Below are 13938 nucleotides of genomic sequence, written 5' to 3' on the forward strand. Positions count from 1 at the left end.
TTAATACATAAAAAATGAAATTAAAACTAATTATACCAAATTGAATAAAAAATAAACACATTTAAATCTTAAAATAAGAAGAATTTTTTTTTAAGTATTAAATTAGCTTCAAATAAAATAAAAGACCAGTATAAGAATAATTACAATTAAAAAAATAAATATAGAAAAAATATAATCTAAAAAATATTTATAAAATGATTTTTAAAAATAGTAATAAATAAATATCTTTGAATAAGGAATATATAAAATTGTAAGTATATCATTACTTTATCAAATATAAAATCTGATAAAAATTTATTAAAGCTCAATAAATAAATATTCTAATAAAAATAAATAAAATTTTATAAAATAATTTGCAAATAAAATTTTAAAGCATTGACTGAAAAAGCGTTTTGCTAGCTCAAAAATAAGTTGGTTTTATTTAATTTAATTGCTAATATAAAATTAATAAAAATAAAAAGAGGAAGAATTATTAATAAGTATTATGTTAGTAAAATTTATAAGAATATTTATAAGTTTTTAACAAAGATATATTTATTTAATTTATAATTTATTTTTTTTAGGTGAAAAATCAAAAATACAAAAGTAGAAATTTAAAAATAAATTATTTTGTATTATTAAGACATAATTGTTAGATTAATCAAATAGATTAATTAATTTATAGAATGAAATTCATTTATTCACCTTAATTTAATTAACTTTGATCTTCTTTTTTATATTTGTTATAGATTTACCATTCTTTATAAAGAATCCTAAGCTTGTTTGAATTAAAAAATAATTAATAAGAAAAGTTTTTAATCAATAGCTCTCTCATCTAGCTAAAAAATAAATAAATCAAAAGTATATTTATCCTTGAAATACCTCATAATATAACATAAAAATGTCAAAGAAATTCAGAGATAGAATATTAGAAGGTATGCATTATAATCTTTACAGAGTATTTGAAATTATAAATTATATCTATAAAAAAGGAACTGGTGTTTCTAACAAAAAATTTGAATGCGATTTCGGTTTAAAGATGCTTTAAAAGATGGGATGGAAGTATAATCATTATATTAGTTTATAACGAGATAGAAATTTAATAATTTTATTATTCATTTATTTAAAGAGGAAACGGTCTTGGTAAAGAACAATAAGGTTAAACTGAATGCATCTAGATCAAAAAGAGAGAAGAAGGTCTTGGAGTAAGATTTTTAAATTTTATTAAAAACTCTGAAAATACTTTCTAGTATTTTTAAGAGACTTATACCTATCTATCATTTTGATGTTAGCAGATTTTTATTCTAATATTTTTATCTTAAAATAGCTTGGTGTTGATGAAAATAAAAAGAAGTTTGAATGGAATGATACCTGGTGGGAGAACCATTACAATAATGCTGTGAAAACTGTTGGAATTATAAAAGTATAATTTTAATCCCTTTTGTAAATTGAGCTTTAATATTAATATTTTATAATTAGAATGAAGACACTGAAAATACAAGTGATTAATCATCTTCTGATGAAGAAAAGTCAAAGAAACAAAAGAAAGCCAAAAAGGTTGTTTCTACTAAAAAATAAACTAAAAAATAAAATAAATATGAACATTTATTCAGTAGTTGTAGCTCCTCTTCTGATGAAGAACCTGTTTATAAGGTAAAATTAGAATTTTGTTTGAAAATATATTGATTTTTTAATAAATTAATAATTTAGAAAAAGAAATCAGCTGCTACTGAACCTGAAAAGACAAAAAAAATAAAGAAAGGTTCTTAAGATAAAAATAGTAAAAAATAAGTTAAATTATTAAAATAGTACTCAGCAGAGAGTGAATCTGATGATGAGTGATTCAAGTTTTAATAAATTTTGAGCCTAAAATATTTTAATAATAATTACTATTTATCAATTTCTAACAATATAAATAATATCTTAACAATCAATCAATCAATCATTCTCCCTAATATTTCAAACTTTTAAATTTATTAATTTATGCTTATGTAAATCTATCTGTTATTTTCAATGTTTGAATGTATTCAGTATAGATTTATTTAATCTAAATAGTCGCTTACTTAAAAAATTCATTTTATTATATGATTGTCAATCAATATTTCTACATTTTTTATTCTATTAAAATTTAATTTTATTACTTCATAATAGAAGATTTATGGTAATTAAAAGACCAAATAGGTGAACTAAACTGTTTAAAAGCTAAGTAGGATTTTGTAAATAAAAAGAAAGATCTAGTTACTTTCACTCAAAAATTTTAATTTTTTAATTTTAAGTCTACTTTTTTTAAAAATTTTATGTATATGTTTCATGTAAATGTCAGTGTTATTATGAGTTAAACAAAAAAATTATTTTTTACTTAAACAGAGCATGATTTATCTAATTTTATAATTTTTAAGATTGATTAAAATGTGGAGGAGTAGCTAAAATCAAGTTATATAGCTTGGTAGAGTTATAAAATATATACAAATTAAAGGATATATTTACTCGTAGTAATAAAATAATAGTTAATAATTATTAAGATATTTAATTAATAACAAAATTGATTTAGCAACATAATTTAAATTTATAAAGCAATAAATAAAATTCAAAATTGATATATTTTTAGATACATATATTATAAAAAAAATATTCATAAGTTTTTAATAATATCTAAAATATTTTGAAATGGATTTAACAAATAGAAGCTATAATTCGAATTACAACTTAAAAAATAAGCTAGACCAAAATAGTATAAGAAACTTGATGACCCATTAAAAGAATATATTTGATGCTTAATAGATGTGCATTAATATCTTTAAAAATATGGCACCAAGTAAATAGTTAGTTAATTATTTGATAATTATCGCAATTTTTTAAGTATAATCTTAATAAAGATTTTAATACTTGCTTAATTTAAAAAAGGGGATTCATTTATGAAAGTTGGTTTTGATTAGAATTCTAAATTATTTTGGGTAATTTAAAATGACAGTAACACAATCTCATTTTTTGAATACTTAGAAGAAAATATTCCTAATTTACCAGTACAAAAATTTAATTTCATTAAATATAAATTGATATTTAATGATTCTTCTTTCTAATAGAATTGCGAATTCAAAGTTTCAAACATAAAGGACCCAGAGCATATAAAGATAATATAAATGTAAATGGTTATTTCTTTAGTTAATTTATGATTTTTAAGGACAATAATCAACAAATTTGATAAATAGGGATAACAAAAGATAGAATTATGCTTTGATATTTGATGATAAGTAGTGCTACTTATACCCACTTTTCAATAAAAATTATTCAACTTAAAGATTCACCATAGTTGAAAATAAATCAGATGAACGCATTGTTTAAGTTGGTGAAGTACTTCAGATTGTAAAAAATATAGCTTTAAAGTCCTTAAATAATTTTAATTCTATTTTTATTATAATAGTTATCACTTTATGTAGTGTTTTTGATAACTAATTATGGGAATATATATTTTGTTCAAGTTTGCAAGCAATCCTTAACTCTCACCAGCAAGAAAATCTCTCATCCAAATCAAACAGTAAGTTCATTTATAAATATTTTAAGATATTAGGTTTTAAAAATTGCTCTTTAATTATAAAAAAGTTATTTGGGAAAATAAAATCTTTTATTAGTATTGGTTCCCAATAGACTGATGAAAATGCTAAAGTAAGGTGTATTTATTCATAGAGATTGCATACTGGGTGCTTCCTAGAAATGTGCTACTTTTTTAATGGAAGAATATCCTTTAGTAGTCTGAACCTTGATTACTTTTAAGGAGAGATGAGAATTCAGAATCAGAAAGTATTAAATTTTAATTATTAACAGAATGCATTTAATTTATTTTATTGCTTATATAGGAAATATACTCTGGTGCTATAAATGACATTATAATAAATCATGAAAAATTTAGCCAAACTTTAACATAATAGCAACAATAGCAATTAGATAAAAACAAATTCTCTTTAATTGATTTGCAGTTTTAATATGTAGAAGATGAGCTAACTGTTAATTGCTTAACTTCTTTACAATTTCTTAACAGTGAGCAAGTGCTTGTGTTGTATGAAGTATAAAAACGCTAAATTTTTATAATATTTATCTTAAATTTGCTTAAAAATAGATAAAACTAAAAAACTAAGGAACTGAGACTACTTCTACAATTTTGAAGGAGTTTAATTCATAAAATTTGTAAGCTTTTAATGGTAAATTGTATGATCCTTCTAAAAAATTAAGTAATAATGGCTTTTTATAAAAATAAATCAAAAAATTTCATTCAAAATAATTTAAAATAGATTTGCTTTATTACGTAGCCTTCAGTTAAGAAACCTAGCAATTTGGATCATTGGTCAGAAAAGGATAAGAATTGATCCATGATTAACTATATGTTGATGATCAAATAAATGTAAATAATTTCACATAAAATAAATTTATGTAAAAATACTTTTTAAAAAGGGAATAGGAGGAATATCTAAAGGTCTTAATACTATTGGCATATATTTAATTAGTTCAAATGAAGGACTTAAAGAAATCAATTAGATAATGGTATAAAAATATATTTATTTATAATTTATATTAATTGTTTTATTTTGGAATTTAAATAGAACACTGATGAGGCTGATATTTACAATTTGAAAAACGAAATCTTGGAAGAAAAAAGAATATAAGAATAAAATAATTACATAGTGCCTGCTGGATGCAATCCTGATAACTTTTTCAACTTGCTTAGTATTTTTCAACAAAATATAAAAATTGTAAGTTTAAACAAACATATTGCTTCAAAATTAAAGATTTAAAAAATTAAAAATAGGAAGAGAAAATAAAATAACTCAATGTCTACCTGAAGAAAACAAATCCGAATACAGTGTTGTAGACTTTGTATTTAATTATTTAAGAGATGAAAAAGGAAAAGACACGTAATATTGTATTAGCAGTAAGCTGTAAAGAGAACGATAGAAGAAAATCAAATTAAAAATTTAACTAAGAAGAGATGTTTAGTATTGATAATGATATTATTCTCTATGAAATTAATAAAAAACTTCAAAAGATTTATCATTTTAAATAATTTGTTGAAAATTCAGATTTAAGATCATTAAATTAGTTTCCTAGAATTATAAATGCATGCATTGATTCCATAGTCAAAGCATCCATCGCTTTGCAAATTCGTTAACTCTAAATTTCAGGAAATTTTAGACTTGAATTCTTTGAAGAGATTTTTGAAGCTGCTTTAACTAATAAGATTATTTAAGACGACGATTAACAAAAGTCTATTGACAGATTATACATTAATCTTGATAATATTGAGTTCATTTTTACAATTTTAAATGATATTTTGATTAATTCTATTTTAAAATCAAACTCTTATTAGGATGATATCAAGGCCTACTATGAGGTAAACATTTTTTATTAATTAATCTTTATTTAATTTTTGTAAAAAAATTATAATTAAGTAGGTTGTTAAAATATTTTTATACTTTGTTTAAATTTCATAAATAAATGAATTAACTATCCAAATATCCTTTAACATCTAAAGGAAATTGTTTGTTATAATTTTTATAAAAAAATTTAGTTAATTTTTTTAAATTTTTTCATTTAAGATAAATAAATTAAAAATTTATATAAAATTTGTAAAAATAAAATGATGAAATAATAAGTAAATTTATTAATTTTATTTCTTTTTGAAATAGATTTGGAACAAGTCTATTAATGTCATACTAGAAGATCGCTAATAATTAGAATTAAACAGACTTGAATTAATATAAGAATAAGGAATTATGGAAGATATTAATTAAGAATAAAATGCTGGTGGTATTGAGAATATTCTAGTAAATTAAGCAATAATTTTTATAGAAAAATCTCTAAGACTTTTGAATGCATCTCAGAATACATTAGGATATTAGTTGGAAACTTAGCTTTAAAACATCTGCGATTTTTGTATTAAGGAAACCGTTTCTATGAATAAGTACTAAGTTAAAGATAAAATTTTATAGCTGCTCATCGAATATCAACTGCTTGATATCGCATTTACTTTGTGTTTAAATAATAATTTAAAAGATGATTTGTATTTAATATATTTTAACTTTAATTCTGGACTTCAGTAATTAAAAGAATATCTAAAATCTAACTAAAACGAAGTAAGTGGTTTTATTGCTAAATTTATAGAATATGAAAAACATAATTACAGCTTACCAAATAAATATGAAGAAATATCAAATTTTAGATTATTTAGCGATTTTTAAGAGTTTAATGATGATATAGCCTCCCTATTATCTCAGTATTTCCCTAATTTATACGTTCTATTTTAATTGTAAAATAGACCTATCGTTAATCTTAATAATATTCCCTATTCAGAATCTTTACCATAAAATCCTTTTGATCAATCTTGTCTATTTCTTTTTAGAGCTTTACAAAGAAATATAGATTATTTGAAAGAAAGTTAAAATCCTTTATAACTACCAGACAATGATAGTAGATAATCCTAATATATTAGAAAGTTAGAATTATTGAAAAAGTACTAATTAGTATAATTTGATTATTTAAATTTGCTAAATGCTATTTAAAATGATAAAAAGAGTAAAAATTTTTATTGATTTTTTAATAGTGAATTTATTTATATTTATTCAAACAGAAACTTTACTTGATAAAATAAATGATGTAGTAGAAGCTTTTAATTTAGAAGCAAGCAGTGAGTAGTCTTAATTTGATAATTTTAAGCTTACAGAATTTGCCTATATTGCTATCCTTCTCCTTTACTCAGGATTTAATGTATCTAATAATTACTTTTTACCTTTAGTTTTAAAATAATTATCTAACTATTAATCAGGTGCAATCAAAAGAATATACTTTTATCATACAATCTTTGAAAGAAATCATAATGGTGTTTAACATCATTCCAAGTAAATTTAACATTTTAAAAGTTTATTTTTAATTTTTTTTTTTTTTCCAAAGATCAATTCTTTTAGTATATGAGCGAACATAACAAAATCAACAATGTAAGCAGAGAGTTGAGAGTTAAAATATTTGAGGATATAGTTAAAAGTATATAATAATCATAAATTTGATTTATTATATTTTATTCATAGTTACTTACTTTTGTATTAATTCTTAAAATTAAAAAAAATCTACTTTTAAATATTATTCATTTGAATTAAATATTTGTGGTTTATGTTATTTAGTATATATCTATCTATTTAGTATATTCCAGAATAATCAGAATTATTGTTTAATTTCTGTTAAACGCGAAGATTCAAAAAATTATAAATTAATAATTGTGTATTAATTAATATTTTTAAATTAAAATCTTTAGTTATTTTTTAATGTCATTAAACCTAGATCCTAATAGTCTTGAAAGGGCTGCTGAAGTAATTAGTATAAATACTAAAATAAATTAGTTTTATAAATTATATTTTATTTTAGGCAATTAGAGAAATATAAAAAAGTCCTAATGCTAAGCTTATTTACCAAGGTATAATTGAGTAGGAGAGAGCGTTAGCATTTTAAAGATAAGCTGAATTAGAGTATTCTATTTATTCAATTTAAACGAATTATTTCATAAAATTAATGTAATTTATAAAGGAGGGAAAAGGGCGAAACAATTAAAATAAGACAGGAAGAAGCTAGGAGAACAAGTACTCATGAGAAAGAGTAAAAAAAAAATTTGGAAGAATACAGAGATAAATTGGAAAGAAAGAGATTTACAGAATAGCTAGTTGAAAAGTAAAAGAGATAGGAAGAAATTAATAGGACAACTGTAAAATAAATATTAAAATTGATAATTTTTATGATTTTACTATTTATTAATGAATTCTATTCTTATAATTTTAAGGAAGAATCAATAAGGAGATAAGAGGAGATAAAATTATAGTCAATGGAGAAGTAAATGAAAGAATAGCTAAAGCTTGAAGAAAAGAAGGCTGAGCTTTTGGCAAAAGCTAAATCCTAAGCTTATAGATAAAATTTTGATCTGAAGGTTAAAGAAATTATCAAAAAAGAAGAGGAAAGAAGATAAACTCTAAAAGAGCTTGCAGCAATTACATTTGATAACTTCGCTCATGGTATTGAATACATATAAAAAAACAAAGGATTTGCTATCACTATTGGTATATATACAGGTTTGATATCCTTAGCTTTCTATTTATCTAAATCAAGTATAAACTTAGCCTCTAAATTTTTAGAAATGAGATTAGTATAGCCTTCATTAGTTAGAGAAACATCAAGACCAACTACAAAAAATTTAATATCTGGTCAATCTTTAAGGTTTATAAATTCTTTCAAATCAAATAAAAGTTTGTAAGATAACATATTTTCTAATATTGTGTTGCCTTAACACCTTGAAGGCTAATTACAATCTATTTCATATTCAATTTTGAACAAAAAGAGAAATCTGGCTCCACTTAGAAATATGCTTATTTATGGTCCACCTGGAACAGGAAAAACTCTTTTTGCAAAAAAACTGGCATATTCATCAAGTAAAAAACAAATAAATAAATAATAATTAAAATAATTTTTTTATAAATATTCTTTTTAATTAAAAAGATATGGATTATGCAATTATGGCTGGTAGTGATATAGCTCCATTGAAAGAAAATGCTGTAGAGGCAATAAATAAAGTTTTTGACTGGGCTGAAAAATCTTCAAGAGGTATAATAATATTTATTGATGAAGGTGATGCCTTTTTTAGAAACAGAGACGATAAAAGTATGAGTGAGAATGTTAGAAACTGCATTAATACTTTCTTATATAGAACAGGTACACCTAGTAAAAATGTAATGTTTGTAGTAGCTACTAACTATCCTGAAATCATAGATAAAGCATTAAATGATAGAGTTGATAACTATTTATACTTTCCTCTTCCATCTGCAGATGAAAGATTTAGGTTACTCAACTTATTTTTTTCAAAGTACTTTGATTATAAATTTTCACTATTAAATGAGATAAAAAATATCTGGTGGAAACCATCAAGTTTGATTTTTAGACCTAAAATTATTAAGTAAGACCATAATATTGATGAATAGTTTTTACGTTCTATAGCTGAATAAACAGAAGGATTTTCAGCTAGAGAAATAGAAAAATTTATAATTGCTTGTCATAACTCAGCTTTCTATCAAAAAGAACCTTCTTTGGATAAAAATGTTGTTTAAATGGTTCTCTAATAAGTATTATAAGAACATAAAAACAAAAATTAATGGGTAAAATGATCGACTATAAATTAAATAGTAAAAAAAGATTATTATTTTAAAAGCTATATCAAAGAAAATAAATATTTGATATAATATATTGTAATAATGCATGCTAATACATCACACACATTTTTGCTTAAAAATATTTAATCAAATACTAATGAAAAACTTATTCAACATATTCAAGCTTAAACTTAATTACCTCTGAAATTATAATGGTTAGTACTATTAATATCTAATAATTCTTAAACTACTGAAGAAAATTAAATGATTTATGTTAATATTAATATGTATTTTTTAATTATTTAATATTTAATGAAATTATTAACATAAATCAAACAAACAAACAAAAAAAACGATTCAATTTTTACAATTTTTATGTTAAATCAAGCAATTTTTTTAAATAAATATATTTAAATATAATAAAGTTGATATTTGTCAATATTTTTAAAATGATTTTTAATACTTAGGTTTTTAATTTAAACTATTTAACTTTTGTGTAAATTTAAAATCAATCTCTTAGTTAATTAATTTATTAAATAAATATTTTAATTATTAAATTGGTTAAAATTATATATTTGATTTTTAAAAATAAAATAAATTAAGTTGATTGATCTTCAGTATCCAATATAGTGAAGACCTTCTACTAGAGATTCTATTTTTATAGGCTTTGCAATATGATAATGTGATCCTGCTATTAAAAAATTTTCTCTATCACTTTCTTAATCAAATGCTGAAACAGTAATAATTTTAACTTGGATTTTATGAACTAATGCAAGCTCATTAATTTCTTTAGTAGCTTAAATACCATCCTTAATTGGCATGTTTATATCCATAAATATAATATCAGGAATAAATAAATTTGTAGATTATTTAAATTCTTCTTATTATATAGCTGATTTAAATAAATTGACTGCTTACTCACCATTATAAGCTTCATTTATGACTAAATTAGAAATATTTTTGAAAAGAATTTTCATAGCAAGGATGTTAAAAACAGTATCGTCCACAATCATTATTTTTTTATTGCATAACTATTCTTATAAAATGTTCATATAATTTATTTAATTTTTATCTTCAGCTATTGAACACTATTAGCTTTTTGCTAGTGATAATATTGACAATTAGCTAAAAGATTTTTTCATTTCTCTTTTTATATGAGATCTAACATTCTCTTTTTATTCTGTAGATTTAAATTCCTCTGCTTCATTTTAAATATTGTACGATATTTAAAGAGTTTCCTTATTACACTTAGGAGATTATTTAGAGTCAAAAGATATCATTTAGGCACTATATAGACTTTACTTTTTTACAATATCTTTGTAAACAGAAAATTTAACTATTGTACCTCCATCTTGTGAATTTTTCTTTACTTTTAAACTTTATGTAGGTCCAATTTTTTATATCAAATTGTTAATAAGCTATAATCCAAGTCCTAGGCCTATAAATTAATAAACAAACAAATAATTAGGTAAATAAAAATTATAATTAATTATTGTGAAAGTAATTTTATAGATAAATAAATAACCTGATTAGTAATCAAATTCGCTTTGAATGCTTTCAGAAAATAAATTTAGCTTCTTTACAGTACTTTCTCTCATTCCAATTCCAGTATCTGATACAATTATTTAAATACTTTCTGAATCTTAACAGTTCTCTAATGATAAACAAATGTTTCCTTAAAAGGTATATTTTAAAGAGTTAGATATTAAGTTAACAAGAATTTGCATAAATCTTTATTAGTCATTAAAGATTATGATATCTTGTATGCTTTTTTCCATATTTACAATTAATTTGATATTTTTATATTGCATTTAATCTTGAAATAGTTGTGTCAAAGCATTTATTGACTCTTAAATGCTAAAAAATTTTGGATTTAAAGATAAATTTCCTTTTATAATGCAACTATAATCTATCAAGTCATTTATCATATAGGAAAGCAATTTAGAGCTCTAAAGAACAGCATTTAAATTTTATTAATCTATATGAGCATTCTGCTATTGTAAGACAATACTTTCTGTGTGAATAAATTAATTAAAATTAAAATTAGAAAATAATTACAAAGAAATAATTACCTAAAATACATATGATACCATTTAGAGGAGTTTTTAAGTTATGAGTTATCATAGATAAAAGCTTTTCTTTATAATTTTCAACATCTCTTAATCTTTCTTCCATAACTTTTTCACTTATATCATCCATAATAATCATTAAAGATTATTTATCATTATAGTTACATTCATAAATTTTTAAATCAAAGTATTTGTTTGGAAGAAAATGCTAACAATTAACCTAATGTTCAATTAAAACAGGTTTAAACTTACATAAGAGTTAAGAATCTTCTGAATTTATTTCATTTTAATCATTATTTTAAGACCTTTAGCTTTTTAAATTATATTTTGAGGATACTCTTTATTTATCATATGAATAATAATTAGTACTTTGACCTTCAAAATATTCATTTATCAGTTAGTCAAGTGAAATTCTTTCTTTTTCTATTGATAGAATATGTTGAGATTTCTTTTTTGAGAATTTTCTTAAAGATGAAGATTAGTTATCACATTTTAAAATATAACTATGAAGAGATTCTTATTATATACTAGACACTTGTTCTTTTTTTCTTAAAATGATTAGCTTTTGCAACTATTGCTTTAAATTTTAAGCAACTTCATCAGAATTAATTATTTATTGTTAATGTTGCTCAGTTTATTTGCTACTATTATTTATTCCATTAATTAAGTCTGCTTTAGTATCAGATTATTGGTCTTTATTACCAAAAATAAACTGAGAGCATCTGTTATTCATAAAAGCAAAGTTATATAAAGTTTGAGATCTTTCAGTTTAATTTTTGTTGTATATAGAATTTACTTTAGCAATTTAAGAAAATTAAATCTCATTTTTTTTATTAGTTTAAATATGATCTTATATTTTGCTATGAGCATTTTCGTTATCTGAAACTGAGTTTTTATTATTTTAAAGGTTTTTTGTCTCTGAACTTTCATTTTGAATATTTAATTTTTTATCATTTAATATTTATTTTTCTTAGTTTTTAGTTACTAGGAATACACTTTAGGGAAGCTCTTCAGAAAGAAACTTCTACCATCCTTTTAATTCTTAGTGTTTTTTAAAATAATCAAAGAATTTCAATTTATTTTATTTATCCTTAAAGTGTACAGTAATAGAAATAGAAATGATAATAGATAGTAAAGAAATTCTTATATATAAAGCAGCAGAATTTATAATAAGTAATACTATAATCACTATAAGGTTGTTTAATATTTTCAAAATAGTATGAGATTAAACATATTGATTAATTAACATTATTATACCAGTCATCATTCCGTTCAAGAATTAGGTATCACTTATGTTTTACTGGTCAATTTACTATTTCCATTTTGATCCAAAAATAAAGCTCAATTCAGATACTAAAATTTAGAAAAATAGAATTATTTCTATTTTATTAGTTAAGAATTTCACATAAATTTATCCTAAATACAATAAAAACAGAGTCACCCAGATAATAAGAGCGAAGACAGCGAATTTGTAATTCTCTACAAAAAAAAAATGATAAATTACTAAAGGTATTATTATAGTTAATGAAGCAATAAAAAACAAAGTGCAATTCTACTTATTTTAAGGAATCAACTAATTATCATAAATTTATTGAATTTTATTATTTTCAAACCGAGTGTTGAAATAATTTTTAAAAACGATTTCTTCTTTAAGGTTTTTAACCATTTTTACTAATTATTATCTATTAAAGCTTTTTTTTACTTTTTGTTTTAAGTTTTCAATTCTAATTTGTATTGATTTTAATAATTAAAATAAAGGCAATTTGTTTTCACAACCAAAAATATGTAGAAGGAATTGATATTACATTTACATATTTATGTTTACAATATTTAATATTTTATACATACTCGTTAATTGACATTAATCTATAAGCTTTAATGTAAATTGCATTTAAAATCTAAAAAAAATTTACCTTTTTTTTAATATATTTAATAAAAAATAATTCTTTTTCTTTCCAAAAATTTATTAAATCTAAATGATAGATTTATAAATAATTAATTATTTTTAAACTATTTTATAAAAAATGTTTCTTTTAAAGCTTGTTAATTTTCAATAAAATCTCCTTTTTTTTAGATATTATCTATTTAAAAACTAATTAAATAATATTCAATTATTAATAAAAATATAAAAAAGAGTTATTGTATTACAAAATTAAAACTATAAAATATATATTTATTGTGCATTTCGACCTTTAAAAAATTGTAATGTTCAAAAAAATCTTTTTTAATCTGCAGACAGTAATACACATACATTTTTACTTTTTTACTTGACATTTTTTAATTAATTTTACATTTTTAAATTTTTAATAAATACATTTTCAATCTAAACTAGTCTTATTTATTTATTGATGCTATCCAGTTCATCATATTATAATACCTGGATTAGCAATATTTTAATTTTGAGATTTAATATTTTTACTTTAAAGAAAAAATATATTTAATAAAATTTTTCTAAAAGCCAATTTTTTAGTTTTTTTTCTCAAAATAAAATATCTCTAAAAAATAATTTATCAATGATCTTTTAAAGATTTTATTTGTAAATAAACTGACATCTTCTTCATGATAATGTATAATTACAATAGAAATTAATACTTTAAATTTGGTTAATTCCTTATCAGAAAATTATACTCAAACACATCAAGAATTATTCAAATGTACCTTCGATTATTAAGTGATATATATATCTAAAATAATTAAAATTAATTAATAGCAAGTTT

The 13938-nt window shown here is 21.3% G+C and overlaps 4 protein-coding genes across 4 annotated transcripts; 2 read left to right on the plus strand and 2 right to left on the minus strand. All coding sequences in view use genetic code 6, as the record gives it.

The window, feature by feature from the left end:
* Nucleotides 1-563: 563 nt before the first annotated feature.
* On the minus strand, nucleotides 564-2109 carry TTHERM_000295049 (hypothetical protein). Its single transcript, XM_012796899.1, has 4 exons — nucleotides 1792-2109; nucleotides 1583-1621; nucleotides 1351-1385; nucleotides 564-1296 (listed from the first exon to the last, which is right to left on the minus strand). Exons 3-4 carry the CDS (start codon nucleotides 1364-1366, stop codon nucleotides 884-886), a joined length of 429 nt encoding a protein of 142 aa, XP_012652353.1. The 5' UTR covers nucleotides 1367-1385; nucleotides 1583-1621; nucleotides 1792-2109; the 3' UTR covers nucleotides 564-883.
* Nucleotides 2110-2646: 537 nt separating this feature from the next.
* Nucleotides 2647-7031, plus strand: TTHERM_00295050 (AAA family ATPase; the record flags this gene model as incomplete). Its single annotated transcript, XM_001013137.2, has 16 exons — nucleotides 2647-2794; nucleotides 2884-3002; nucleotides 3063-3121; nucleotides 3189-3342; nucleotides 3401-3514; nucleotides 3580-3777; nucleotides 3834-4040; nucleotides 4094-4205; nucleotides 4266-4375; nucleotides 4426-4515; nucleotides 4575-4724; nucleotides 4781-5362; nucleotides 5658-6543; nucleotides 6599-6735; nucleotides 6794-6866; nucleotides 6919-7031. The coding sequence occupies 16 exons, from the start codon at nucleotides 2647-2649 to the stop codon at nucleotides 7029-7031; spliced, it is 3252 nt and encodes a 1083-aa protein (XP_001013137.2).
* Nucleotides 7032-7286: 255 nt separating this feature from the next.
* Nucleotides 7287-9167, plus strand: TTHERM_000295039 (ATPase family AAA domain protein 3A; the record flags this gene model as incomplete). Its single annotated transcript, XM_012796900.1, has 5 exons — nucleotides 7287-7331; nucleotides 7387-7487; nucleotides 7546-7720; nucleotides 7796-8438; nucleotides 8506-9167. 5 exons carry the CDS (start codon nucleotides 7287-7289, stop codon nucleotides 9165-9167), a joined length of 1626 nt encoding a protein of 541 aa, XP_012652354.1.
* Nucleotides 9168-9766: 599 nt separating this feature from the next.
* On the minus strand, nucleotides 9767-12488 carry TTHERM_00295040 (ATPase, histidine kinase-, DNA gyrase B; the record flags this gene model as incomplete). Its single annotated transcript, XM_001013136.2, has 3 exons — nucleotides 9767-10590; nucleotides 10678-11166; nucleotides 11225-12488. 3 exons carry the CDS (start codon nucleotides 12486-12488, stop codon nucleotides 9767-9769), a joined length of 2577 nt encoding a protein of 858 aa, XP_001013136.2.
* Nucleotides 12489-13938: the final 1450 nt, after the last annotated feature.

Source organism: Tetrahymena thermophila, assembly GCF_000189635.1.
Source record: "Tetrahymena thermophila SB210 genomic scaffold scf_8254688, whole genome shotgun sequence".
NCBI lineage: Eukaryota > Ciliophora > Oligohymenophorea > Hymenostomatida > Tetrahymenidae > Tetrahymena > Tetrahymena thermophila.